The 13,250-nt window shown below is 46.3% G+C and overlaps 1 protein-coding gene across 2 annotated transcripts in view; it reads left to right on the top strand.

Moving 5' to 3' along the window:
- Nucleotides 1-13,250, top strand: part of LOC121540894 (sideroflexin-5-like) — a 50,060-nt gene that overhangs the window by 19,152 nt on the left and 17,658 nt on the right. For both annotated transcript variants that reach the window (XM_041850022.1, XM_041850030.1), the window contains 7 exons: nucleotides 2,288-2,314; nucleotides 2,459-2,513; nucleotides 2,606-2,631; nucleotides 2,918-2,971; nucleotides 6,647-6,703; nucleotides 11,571-11,636; nucleotides 11,854-11,944. In XM_041850022.1, the coding sequence (XP_041705956.1) occupies nucleotides 2,288-2,314; nucleotides 2,459-2,513; nucleotides 2,606-2,631; nucleotides 2,918-2,971; nucleotides 6,647-6,703; nucleotides 11,571-11,636; nucleotides 11,854-11,944 (376 nt within the window). The remainder of the gene's footprint in view (nucleotides 1-2,287; nucleotides 2,315-2,458; nucleotides 2,514-2,605; nucleotides 2,632-2,917; nucleotides 2,972-6,646; nucleotides 6,704-11,570; nucleotides 11,637-11,853; nucleotides 11,945-13,250) is intronic.

Below are 13,250 nucleotides of genomic sequence, written 5' to 3'. Positions count from 1 at the left end.
TGCGTCACTTGAGTGGGTTGAGTTACTGACGTGATCTTCCTGTCTGGGTTGGCGCCCCCCTTGGTTTGTGCTGTGGTGGAGACCTCTGTGGGCTATACTCGGCCTTGTCTCAGGATTGTAAGTTGGTGGTTGAGGATATCCCTCTGGTGGTGCGGGGCTGTGCTTTGGCAGAGTGGGTGGGGTTATATCCTTCCTGTTTGGCCCTGTCCGGGGTTTCTTCGGATGGGGCCACAGTGTCTCCCGGACCGCTCCTGTCTCAGCCTCCAGTATTTATGCTGCAGTAGTTTATGTGTCGGGGGCTGGGGTTAGTTGGTTATACCTGGAGTACTTCTCCTGTCTTATCCAGTGTCCTGTGTGAATTTAAGTATGCTCTCTCTAATTCTCTCGTTCTCTCTTTCTCTCTGAGAACCTGAGCCCTAGGACCATACGTCAGGACTACCGGGCATGCTGACACCTTGCTGTCCCCAGTCCGCCTGGCCTTGCTGCTATTCCAGTTTCAACTGTTCTGCCTGCGGTTACGAAACCCCTACCTGTCCCAGACCTGCTGTTTTCAACTCTTAATGATCGGCTATGAAAAGCCAACTGAGAGACCTGAGCCCTAGGACCATACGTCGGGACTACCGGCCGTGGTGACTCCTTGCTGTCCCCAGTCCGCCTGGCCTTGCTGCTATTCCAGTTTCAACTGTTCTGCCTGCGGTTATGGAACCCCTACCTGTCCCAGACCTGCTGTTTTCAACTCTTAATGATCGGCTATGAAAAGCCAACTGAGATTTATTCCTGATTATTATTTGACCATGCTTGTCACTTATGAACATTTTTGAACATCTTGGCATGGTTCTGTTATAATCTCCACCCGGCACAGCCAGAAGAGGACTGGCCACCCCTCATAGCCTGGTTCCTCTCTAGGTTTCTTCCTAGGTTTTGGCCTTTCTAGGGAGTTTTTCCTAGCCACCGTGCTTCTACACCTGCATTACTAGCTGTTTGGGGTTTTAGGCTGGGTTTCTGTAAAGCACTTCGAGATATTAGCTGATGTAAGAAGGGCTATATAAAATAAAATTGATTGATTGATTGATTGATGTGTACTTGGTGCATTGAGTTGGTTGGAACCTCTCCAGTGCGCTGATAATAAACAATGATTCATTTAAGATTGACTTCGAGTGTCCCATGTGTAGAATTTCCATGACAATTTCAATTGACTGATTTCCTTATATGAACTGTAACTCAGTAAAATCTTTGAAAGTTTTGCATGTTGCGTTTTATATTTTTGTTCAGTATACTTGAACATCTATGGCAAGACCTGAAAATTGTTGTCTAGCAATGATCAACAACCAATTTGACAGAGCTTGATTCATTTTGTAACATGACTCAGGATATGACCCAGATGCAGACACAGGAGACAGAAGGTTCAATATACAGAGTCGTTTATTAAAACCACAGGAGGCAGGCAAAGGGCAGGTCGAGGACAGGCAGAGGTTTGTAACCAGGTCCGAGTCTGATAGGTACAGGGTGGCAGGCAGGCTCAGGGTCAGGACAGGCAGAGGTTTGTAAATCAGGTCAGAGTCAGATAGGTACGGGACGGCAGGCAGGCTCAGGGTCCGGGTCAGGCAGAATAGGTCGGAACCGGGAGAACTAGAAACCGGGACTAGAGAGAACAGGAGTACGGTATAAAAATCACGCTGGTAGGCTTGACGAGACAAGACGAACAGGCAACAGACAAACAGAAAACACAGGTATAAATGCACAGGGGATAATGGGGAAAATGTGCGACACCTGGAGGGGGGTGGAGACAAGCACAAGACAGGTGAAACAGATCAGGGTGTGACATTTTGAAAATAATAATGGGCAAATGTTGCACAATTCAGGTGTGCAAAGCTCTTAGAGACTTACCCAGAAAGACTCACAGATGTAATCGCTGCCAAAGGTGCTTCTACAAAGTATTGACTCAGCGGTGTGAATACTTATGTAAATTAGATATTTATGTATTTCATTTTCAATAAATTAGCAACAATTTCTAAAAACATTTTGTTCACTTTCATTATGGGGGTATTGTGTGTAGATGGATGAGATAATCCATTTTGAATTCAGACTAACACAACAAAATGTGGAGTAAGTTAAGGGGTATGAATACTTTCTGAAGGCACTGTACTCTTCCAAATAGCTTTTTGTTTTCAAGCATATTGTTTGTGACGCTTGCAATATGTGGTTGTAGCACACTCCGTACATTCAGCAACCCAACATTTTCCCTCACTGCTCTGAAATGACACAGCTGTTGTTTTTGACTCTCTAGCTATGGGAAGCCCAAAAGGTCAAGCAGGTACGTTTTGGCGCACGTATGCTTCGTATAAAGCAGTTTGACCCCATTTTAACCCCATGTATTTATTGCCATACAGTATATTCCCCCTCTCCTCTTGGCAGCATGATGATGATGTTACACTCTATATCTCATATCTGAATGCAGGCCATCATTCATCCTGACACAGGAGAGAAGATCTTCATGCCTTTCCGAATGTCAGGTATGACTTCCGAATGAAGCTCTTCGACAGAGTGACTTTTATTTTGCTACTGGTCATTTTTACACTGATTATATTATTTTGCATCTACACAGGTTATGTCCCATTTGGAACACCAATTGTAAGTCTTATGTGAAATTATTACTGTATTTCATATGTATCTATGGAAAGAATATTCAACTTGAGCCATTTTTTAAATTATTTTAATTATACATGGTCTTTACTGACTTCTTGGGGTAGATGGAAGTGTAGCTCTGGTCCAGGGTGTTAGTATGCTTTCCTCCACTTATTAGAGGAATGTGCACTAACAACCTGGACCAGAGCTAATGGAAGCCGTCATTCTGGATCTGATAGAGACCATGTAAGAGCATAGTTGAGCTATTGTCTCCCTATCTGGTGTCATCTAGGTTGTGGGCCTTCTTCTTCCAAATCAGACTGTGGTATCCACTATTTTCTGGCAGGTAAAAAGACATGCCAAGATAGAGTTGAAGTTGGAAGTTTACATACACCTTAGCCAAATACATTTAAACTCTGTTTTTCACAATTCCTGACATTTAATCCTAGTAAAAATGTCTTAGGTCAGTTAGGATCACGACTTTATTTTAAGAATGTGAAATGTCAGAATAATATTAGAGAGAATGATTTATTTCAGCTTTTATTTATTTCATCACATTCCCAGTGGGTCTACATACACTCAATTAGTATTTGGTAGCATTGCCTTTAAACTGTTTAACTTGGGTCAAACGTTTCCGATAGCCTTCCACAATCTTCCCACAATAAGCTGGGTGAATTGTGGCCCATTCCTCCTGACAGAGCTGGTGTAACTGAGTCAGGTTTGTAGGCCTCCTTGCTAGCACATGCATTTTCAGTTCTGCCCACAAATGTTCTATAGGATTGAGTTCAGGGCTTTGTGATGGCCACTCCAATACCTTGACTTTGTTGTCCTTAAGCCATTTTGCCACAACTTTGGAAGTATGCTTGGGGTCATTGTCCATTTGGAAGAACAATTTGCGACCAAGCTTTAACTTCCTGACTGATGTCTTGAGATGTTGCTTCAATATATTCACATAATTTTCCTTCCTCATGATGCCATCTATTTTGTGAAGTGCACCAGTCCCTCCTGCAGCAAAGCACCCCCACAGCATGATGCTGCCACCACTGTGCTTCACGGTTGGGATGGTGTTCTTCGGCTTGCAAGCAACCCCCTTTTTCCTCCAAACATAACGATGGTCATTATGGCCAAACAGTTATATATTTGTTTCATCAGACCAGAGGACATTTCTCCAAAAACTACGATCTTTATCCCCATGTGCAGTTGAAAACCGTTGTATGGCTTTTTATGGCGGTTTTGGAGCAGTGCTGAGCGCTCCTTGCTGAGCGGCCTTTCAGGTTATGTCGTTATAGGACTCGTTTTACTGTGGACAGTGGCGGCTCCTGAAAAAATTCTCAGGGGGGGCAATTTTTCTGATGATTTAGGTGACCTACACACATTTTAAAAAAGATATGTCCAGCAACAACATGAAGACAGGGGCAGCATATAAGTCAATACCAGAAGCATTTATTGACTGATCTGGGGAGATGGATTCCAGTTTCTGTGACAGATTATAAATAATCTCTGATGCCTTTGTTATATTAGCTTTTGGTTGAATGTACACAACGGTAACAAACAATTGGGGGAACTCACGGGGCAGATAGTAAGGTCGCAGTGACACAAAAAGCAGTTCAATGTCGGGGGTACAGAGTCGCTCTCTTACCAGGATCGATTTTCCCTGTGACTGTCAGATCGCGGTCCGCTCTGACCAGGGTGAAGCCGGCCGGCTCCACTTCTCTGTCCGGGACTCTGTCATCCAGCCAAGTCTCAGTAAATGCCAGCAAACAGGCCTCCCGATATTCGTGTTGGAAGCGCAGATTCGCTGACAACTCATCCGCTTTCCCCCCTCAGTGACTGGGCATTAATCAGCAAGGTGGTGGGTAAGGGAAGTTTGTTCTGCTGTATTGGATTCCGCTGCCAGCAGCGTTTTCATTATTTAGTCCGTTCGTAGCGGGTATGTACACGATCAACAAGATCAGTCCAAAACCCACCACTGGAAATCCATGGTTGGCAGAATGTTTGTAAACTAAGTGTACAAATTAAAAACATAAAATAACGCCACTAAGTGTACAAATTAAAAACATAAGATAACGCCACACTGCAGGTCGCAACAGAGACGCTGCTACCCGCTATTTTCTTAGTTACGTTCATGGTTACGTTACGTATGACGAAAGCGCGTAAGTGCAAGCCCTCAGAAACCCATAGAGATTGTATTGAAAGCTCTGAAATTTGAAAAAAATAGATTTTACATGGGAGTCTATGACAGACTTCTGGGCGATTTTCAACCTGACTGAAATCGCCCCAAAAGGGGGGGGGGGCCATTTGAAGCACGACTTTAGCCTGATTGGACATTTAGTGGCAGTCAGATCAGATTAGAACACTGATAACTACTGTTGCCGTGATATAATTGATTAGAAAAAAAATCCCTTCCTTTTCCCGTTTGGCAGTGCGTCGCCCATATCGCCCTATTGAACACACCGCCCCTGACTGTGGATATAGATACCTTTTTACCTGTTTCCTCCAGCATCTTCACAAGGTCCTTTGCTGTTGTTCTGGGATTGATTTGCACTTTTCGCACCAAAGTACGTTCATCTCTATCCTGAGCAGTATGACGGCTGCTTGGTCCCATGGTGTTTATACTTGTGTACTATTGTTTGTACAGATGAATGTGGTACCTTCAGGCGTTTGGAAATTGCTCCCAAGGATGAACCAGACTTGTGGAGGTCTACAATCTTTTTTCTGAGGTCTTGGCTGATTTATTTTGATTTTCCCATGATGTCAAGCAAAAAGGCACTGAGTTTGAAGGTAGGCCTTGAAATACATTCACAGGTACACCTTGGTGTCCACATCACCAACAAACTATCATGGTCCAAACACACCAAGACAGTCGTGAAGAGGGCACAACAAAGCCTATTCCCCCTCAGGAGACTGAAAAGATTTGGCATGGGTCCTCAGATCCTCAAAAAGTTCTACAGCTGCACCATCGAGAGCATCCTGACTGGTTGCATCACCGCCTGGTATGGCAACTGCTCGGCCTCCGACCGCAAGGCACTACAGAGGGTAGTGCGTTCGGCCCAGTACATCACTGGGGCCAAGCTTCCTGCCATCCAGGACCTCTATACCAGGGGGTGTCAGAGGAAGGCCCTCAAAATTGTCAAAGACTCCAGCCACCCTAGTCATAGACTGTTCTCTCTGCTACCGCACGGCAAGCGGTACCGGAGCGCCAAGTCTAGGTCCAAAAGGCTTCTCAACAGCTTCTACCCCCAAGCCATAAGACTCCTGAACAGCTAATCATGGCTACTGGGACTATTTGCACTGCACCCCCACCCCCACCCCATCTTTTTACGCTGCTGCTACTCTGTTAATGATTTATGCATAGTCACTTTAACTCTACCCACATGTACATATTACCTCAACTACCTCAACTAGCCGGTGCCCCCGCACATTGACTCTGCACCGGTATCCCCCCTGTATATAGCCTCCCTACTGTTATTTTATTTTACTTCTGCTCTTTTTTTCTCAACACTTTTTTGTTGTTGTTTTATTTTTTATTTTTTATTAAAAGATAAATACATTGTTGGTTATGAGCTGTAAGTAAGTTTTTCACGGTACTGTGTACACCTGTTGTATTCGGCACATGTGGCAAATAAATTTGATTTGATTTGAATTGACTCAAATGATGTCAATTAGCCTATCAGAAGCTTGTAAAGCCATTACATAATTTTCTGGAATTTTCCAAGCTGTTTAAAGGCACAGTCAACTTAGTGTATGTAAACTTCTGACCCACTGGAATTGTGATACAGTGAATTCTAAGTGAAATAATCTGTCTGTAAACAATTTGTTGGAAAACTTACTCATTTGTGGAGTGATTGAAAAACAAGTTTTAATGACTCCAACCTAAGTGTATGTAAACTTCTGACTTCAACTGTACCTTTTCAACAATAACCTTTTACCATGTTGTTAATATCCACATTGGATACGCTCTTCTTCCTAGTTGGGTTAACTGATGTAATTGAATTTCACTGAATGTTTTTTTTCCTTTCAGTGGCTGAACCAGAGTCACAATGCCTGTGTCAACTACTCAAACCGCAATGCTACTAAGGTAGTGTATGATGTTACTTAGGTAGTGTATGATGTTACTAAGTTAGTGTATAATGTTACTAAGGTAGTGTATGATGTTACTATGGTAGGGTATGATGCTACTAAGGTAGGGTATAATGTTACTACTAAGGTAGTGTATGATGTTACTACTAAGGTAGTGTATGATGTTACTACTAAGGTAGTGTATGATGTTACTACTAAGGTAGTGTATGATGTTACTACTAAGGTAGTGTATTATGTTACTACTAAGGTAGTGTATGATGTTACTACTAAGGTAGTGTATGATGTTACTACTAAGGTAGTGTATGATGTTACTAAGGTAGTGTATGATGTTACTAAGGTAGTGTATGATGTTACTAAGGTAGTGTATGATGTTACTAAGGTAGTGTATGATGTTACTAAGGTAATGTATGATGTTACTAAGGTAGTGTATGAGAGGATAATGGATATTGTTTACGACTTGATTCCCAGAAAAACTATTAAATTACAGTTCTGTGTAAGTGTTTTTGGTCCACAGACTGTGCTGCTCCATAGCAACTAGCACTGCACCTCCTCCATCTGGTACTGTTGTCATGAGCCCTCTCACTCCACCGGGTTACCACCTTAATTGGTTTCCACTATCTTCCACTCTGCTCACCTCCCTCTCTCTACTCAGCCTAACTAGCTCCACCTGTCCCTGCTCGGCTCGGCTCTAATTACTCTGCCAGCTGCGCTGCATTACCCACTAACCTCTCCCAGTATTTAAGGCCCTGTCTTTCAGCTCTCCGGTGTCAGATCGTCTGCAAAGCTCACACCCGGAACCTGTTTGCTCGCGCTTCTGGCTCACCCTGGTTTTGTGACCCCGGACCTGCCTGTTTTTTGGATACTCTTCTGCCTCAGGAGATCCAGACCTGCTTCTGCCATTACGACTCCTGACTACTCTTCAATCCCGGTAACTCTGACCAGCCTTCTGCCTTGCTACTACGTATTTTGGATTTCCCTTGAACTGTACTGCTGCCTGGTTTCATTCCGCCCCGTTGTGTCTGTGTTTCCTCCCCCCAGGACTTCTGGACCACCAACCACCGGCGTCATCGGACGCATCGCTGCCACTGGGGGGAGGCACAGACCCAGCACATCGGACGGGATAACCCCTGGAGCCTTCACTCACTCCCTACATCCCTTTCCCTTTAAGTTTAAATAAACTTTCTGGTGTGACGCAATTGTGGTCCTCTTGTCGTCTGTCTGAACCGTGACAGTACGATCTGACCATCATGGACTCAGCGCACACTTCCCCGACATGGAAACCGAAGAGCCTGAGCAACCCACCGCCATGCTACGCCTGGAACACACTGAGAGAGAGCTAGGCCGCATGAGCGGCGTCATCTCCTCTCTGCTTCAGGTCGGCCACCAACAGCATCAGCAGTTCCAGCAGCACCAGCAGCAGTCCCAGCAGCAGCAACAACAACTCGCCATGATCATTCAACTCCTCACCAACCTGACCCCAGCCAGTCTGCCCACCAGCCCTGCCCCGAGTTACCTGCCCCGGTCATTGCAGCCGCTGCTCGGAACCCAAGATTGGAAACCCCGAGCGGTTCAACGGCGATTCAACCCAGGTCCGGCCATTCCTGACTAGCTGCCGACTTCAGTTCTCCTTGCAGCCAAGGACCTTCGCCACGGAGGGGCTAAAGTTGGGTATGCCATCACTCACCTGACGGGCCGAGCTCGACTCTGGGGAACAGCAGAGTTCGAACGTCAAACCCCGCATGTGCAACCTTCGACCTGTTTGCTGAGGAGATGCTGAAGGTGTTTGACCTGGATTCCCCAACCGCAGAGGCGTCTCGTGAACTGTTCAGTATTCGACAAGGCAGACGTACAGTCGCAGACCATTCCATCGACTTCCGAACCCTGGCTAGACGAAGTTCTTGGAACACACCATCGTTGGTGGACGCGTTCTTCCATAGTTTGGCTGACTATATCAAGGACGAGTTGGTCTCCCCATGAACTGCCTTCCACTCTTGATGAAGCCATCGCACTGACTGTCAGGATCGACAGTAGGATACAGACCCGTCGTCGTGGGAGGGGGGCGCCAAGGTCCACCTACTACCGGCATTCGGAGAGATCCGACTGGGCTCCTGTCATCTACTGCCACTCACCCAGGTCAGCTTGATCAGTCTGAGCCTATGGAGATTGGGCGAGCCTCTCTCACTCCTGCAGAGCGCCAGCGACGCTTCACCTCAAACCTCTGCCTCTATTGTGGAGGTGATGGACATCGTGGTGGTAACCTGCCCGTTAAAGGGCCGAAGCTCACCGGGCATAGGGGGAGTCCGGTTGAGTTCAATGACCATCCAGTCCTCCGACCGCAAACCCCTGCTGCAAGTTCACCTCCGCCTCCCTGACTCAACTCACACCCTGGCTGCTCTGGTGGATTCTGGCGCCCGAAGCCAACATAATGGACATCAAGCTGGCACGCCAACTGGGACTGGAGAACCTCCGTTTGACACCTCCTATTCCTGCCCGGGCACTGGACGGACACTTACTCGGATCAGTCACTCATGTCACGGCCCCGGTCTCGATGGGTCTGTCCGGAAACCATCAAGAAACTATCCAGTTTCACCTGCTCCCCTCTCCAGGCCAACCCCTCATCCTGGGTTACCCATGGCTCCGCCCGGCACAACCCTCAGCTCGACTGGGTGACCGGGGTGATCAGGGAGTGGGGAGAGGACTGCCACCGAACCTGCCTGCTTGCCGCCGCACTACCCCCTCGGCCAGTACCTACTAACTCCGCTCCTGACCCCTCCAAGGACCCTGTGTCGATTCTGCCAAGTCCCTGCATCGTTGCAGCTCTGACCTGGGCTGTTGAGGAACAGGTGCTGGAGGCTCTCCGTAACCAGCCAGGTCCCAGCACTTGCCCAGCTGACCGCCTTTTTGTCCCCGAAGACCTGAGGTCCCAGGTCGTTCAGTGGGGACATGACTCCCGCCTAGCTTGTCACCCTGGCTCCACCCGCACTTACAACCTGCTCGCCCAGAGGTTCTGGTGGCCCTCTCTGAGGAAGGATGTACGGGAATTCGTCCAAGCCTGCCCCATCTGCAACCAACACAAGTCGTTCTGCCAGCCCCCAGCCGGATTGCTGCAGCCCCTGCCTGTGCCCAGGAGTCCGCTGGTCCCTGCTGCGCCTTGTCCTCCTCCTCCACGGCTCGTCGATGGTGGTCTGGTTTACACCGTCCGCCGCCTGCTTCGGTCCAGACGGAGGGGTAGGGGTCTCCAGTACCTCATTGACTGGGAGGGCTATGGACCTGAGGAAAGGACCTGGGTGCCAGCTAGTCGGATTGTGGATAGGACTCTCATCACCGCTTTCCACCAACGGCATCCTGATCAACCTGCAATCCGTAGGGGCCGCCCCAGAGGGATCCCTAACCGTCCTGCCCGCTCGGCTTCCTGTCCTGTGCCTGATCCTGTCTCGGGACCTGTCCCATCTCCCGACCACGGCCCTCCGGCTTCCTCCGAGGATGAGGACGTTCGCTCGGACCGTTCGGAGGAGTTCTAGCCCTCCTCCGGCTCCCCTCCTCCCGCCCGGCGTGGTGTTGCTCTTGGGACTTCTGGGGCCGTCCCTTGGGGGGGGGGTTCTGTCATGAGCCCTCTCACTCCACCGGGTTACCACCTTAATTGGTTTCCACTATCTTCCACTCTGCTCACCTCCCTCTCTCTACTCAGCCTAACTAGCTCCACCTGTCCCTGCTCGGCTCGGCTCTAATTACTCTGCCAGCTGCGCTGCATTACCCACTAACCTCTCCCAGTATTTAAGGCCCTGTCTTTCAGCTCTCCGGTGTCAGATCGTCTGCAAAGCTCACACCCGGAACCTGTTTGCTCGCGCTTCTGGCTCACCCTGGTTTTGTGACCCCGGACCTGCCTGTTTTTTGGATACTCTTCTGCCTCAGGAGATCCAGACCTGCTTCTGCCATTACGACTCCTGACTACTCTTCAATCCCGGTAACTCTGACCAGCCTTCTGCCTTGCTACTACGTATTTTGGATTTCCCTTGAACTGTACTGCTGCCTGGTTTCATTCCGCCCCGTTGTGTCTGTGTTTCCTCCCCCCAGGACTTCTGGACCACCAACCACCGGCGTCATCGGACGCATCGCTGCCACTGGGGGGAGGCACAGACCCAGCACATCGGACGGGATAACCCCTGGAGCCTTCACTCACTCCCTACATCCCTTTCCCTTTAAGTTTAAATAAACTTTCTGGTGTGACGCAATTGTGGTCCTCTTGTCGTCTGTCTGAACCGTGACAACTGTAGATTTCCTTCAATATGTGGTTATCAATAAAACGTCCCAATACGTTTTGATTTGGCTGCTGGGGGGCAAGGAGAACCCCAGCTCAGCTAAAACCATTGACAATTACGTTCCGTTTTTTGTTAAATATATGTTAACTATTTGGTTGTAATATCATCACCACTTGAAGAGCATAGTCAGAACTACACATTTCTGATTATTCCATGCAAAACAATTGCGCACATTTAGCTCAATCATCAGAGTTATACATCAAGTAACTGCTCTCCAGGAGGCAAATGGAACGCTCTGCACCTTATATTGTGACATTTTATTGATAATTACCTATTTAGCCCATGGGTCATGTTCATTTGGCCCAAAGAGAAGAACATTGACTGAAACAGGGAGGGATTACCTGGACTTGCAATAAGAAATGTTTTGCTATGGTTTGCCCTAATTAACACAACCCAGATGTAAAAAAAAAAAACTATTTTGAACTGATGTCAAAGTGTCCATTTTCTATTTAGAGTTTTGGTATTCCCGATAATGATTTTAGCCAGCGTTAGTCTTATGTGAGAGGCTGTGAAATACTAAGTCATTCATGTTGTTGTTCATATTAGCCTACACCGACATCCAAGTTTCTTCAAGGTTACTTCGGAGCTGTGACCAGTGCTGTCTCCCTTGCGGTCAGTTGTTGATGATTATACATTTTATGATAATTAATATTCAGTCTAAGAGCAGGGATTCTGTCCTGCCTATTTGTGCTATATGTAATAACATAGGTGTTACATGGTTAAATGGGTTTAAGTTTAAACGTTTATTTGCCACGTGCACAGGATACGACAGGTGTAAAACAGTACACATTTAGTTGAGGGTTTATCCTAAAGTTTGTGCTGTGTTTAGGTGGGACTGAATGTACTGATTCAGAGAGCCAACAGGTTGAGTCCAGCAACCCAAATGATCATACAGAGACTCATCCCTTTCCCAGCTGTGGGTATGTATTTATAAATAATGAATTATTAAGTTATTTTTATTACAGTATTAATGTGACAATCTAGACTCGATTAAAACACCTGTTTACCTCAATGTAATATGAGCTACAGGTGCAAATAAATACTGCCTTTACTTTTGGGTTCATTCTCCGTCTGTCCTGTCATGTATGCAGGTCTCCCCCTTGTATTCATAGAGCTTTGCTATAAATGCATCCCTCACAGGGATACATCACCTTTAACAAGAGCTGCCAGATAAACTGGTGTCAGAGGAGGCAGAGTTTTGCAGGCTTATAAAACTCTATAATACATTTACAGAATGGTTACCTTGAGGATAATGGGGGAGGATCATGCTTTTTCCATTTCAGTCAAGGGGAGGGTTTAGTATTTTTTCAATCTAGTCCAGGTGAGGATCATGTAATTTGTAATTGATGAAACATCTATATTTATTTCTCAGTGTTTTAGAATTAGTTATTAGGCTATATATGGATGTGTGCCCGATGCCACCCCTCATCTCTGATTCTCCGCTGGACACGCAATATCAAGTGAGCTTATAGGCTATTTAGTGTGGTTTCAATCAAATGATCCATAGGCTATAGGCTATAGGCTGCGAAGTGCATGCTCAGAGAAGCACAGAGTGATATTTCTAAGAAAGCTGGTGGGATGGTGTAAATACAACTAGGCTGCATTACACACTGCAATGAATATTCCAACCCTGAGCCCCGGCCTGCTCTGCTCTTGCTGATCAAAAATGGTTTTGTGTGCTACCTAAACAATGACTGTGCTGTTTAGGCCTATGGTGGCAGTTCAAGAAGAGAGTCAAAGGCTTATTTCCCAAAATAATTGTTGATTAGGCGTACACAGCATCATTTTTTTTTATATTGCGCGTGGACCAGCCTATAGCCTATAAGTTCTGTTCAGTTTGAGAAGGAGAGTGCCAAGATGAGAAGGAGGAACAGAGGTCAACTTTGATAGATTGTTACTACTATAATAGATTTTATTAAAAATAATATGTTTCTTGCCCATGATGTATTTATCAGAGTTATTGATATCACAATAAGCCAGATTCAGAACAAGCTTCACTATCTACGGAAATATATGCTCAGTAATACCCAAGAACAAGGAGGTCTTGAGGTTTTAGATTTCAGTACTCTAAATAATACTTTTTAAATAAATTGGATTCTGAAGTATATTAAGAACCAGGGCAGTATTTGGAATGTCTTCCTTAAGTATTTATTTGACTCTGTTGGTGGTTTAGAATTTCTGCTTTGGTGTAATTTTGATGTTGATAAAATCCCAGTAAAATTGAAC

This window comes from Coregonus clupeaformis, chromosome 3, assembly GCF_020615455.1.
Source record: "Coregonus clupeaformis isolate EN_2021a chromosome 3, ASM2061545v1, whole genome shotgun sequence".
In the NCBI taxonomy this organism is placed as follows: Eukaryota; Metazoa; Chordata; class Actinopteri; order Salmoniformes; family Salmonidae; genus Coregonus; species Coregonus clupeaformis.
The sequence above is the reverse complement of the archived record's forward strand: the minus strand, read 5'-3'. Positions and strand labels throughout refer to the sequence as shown.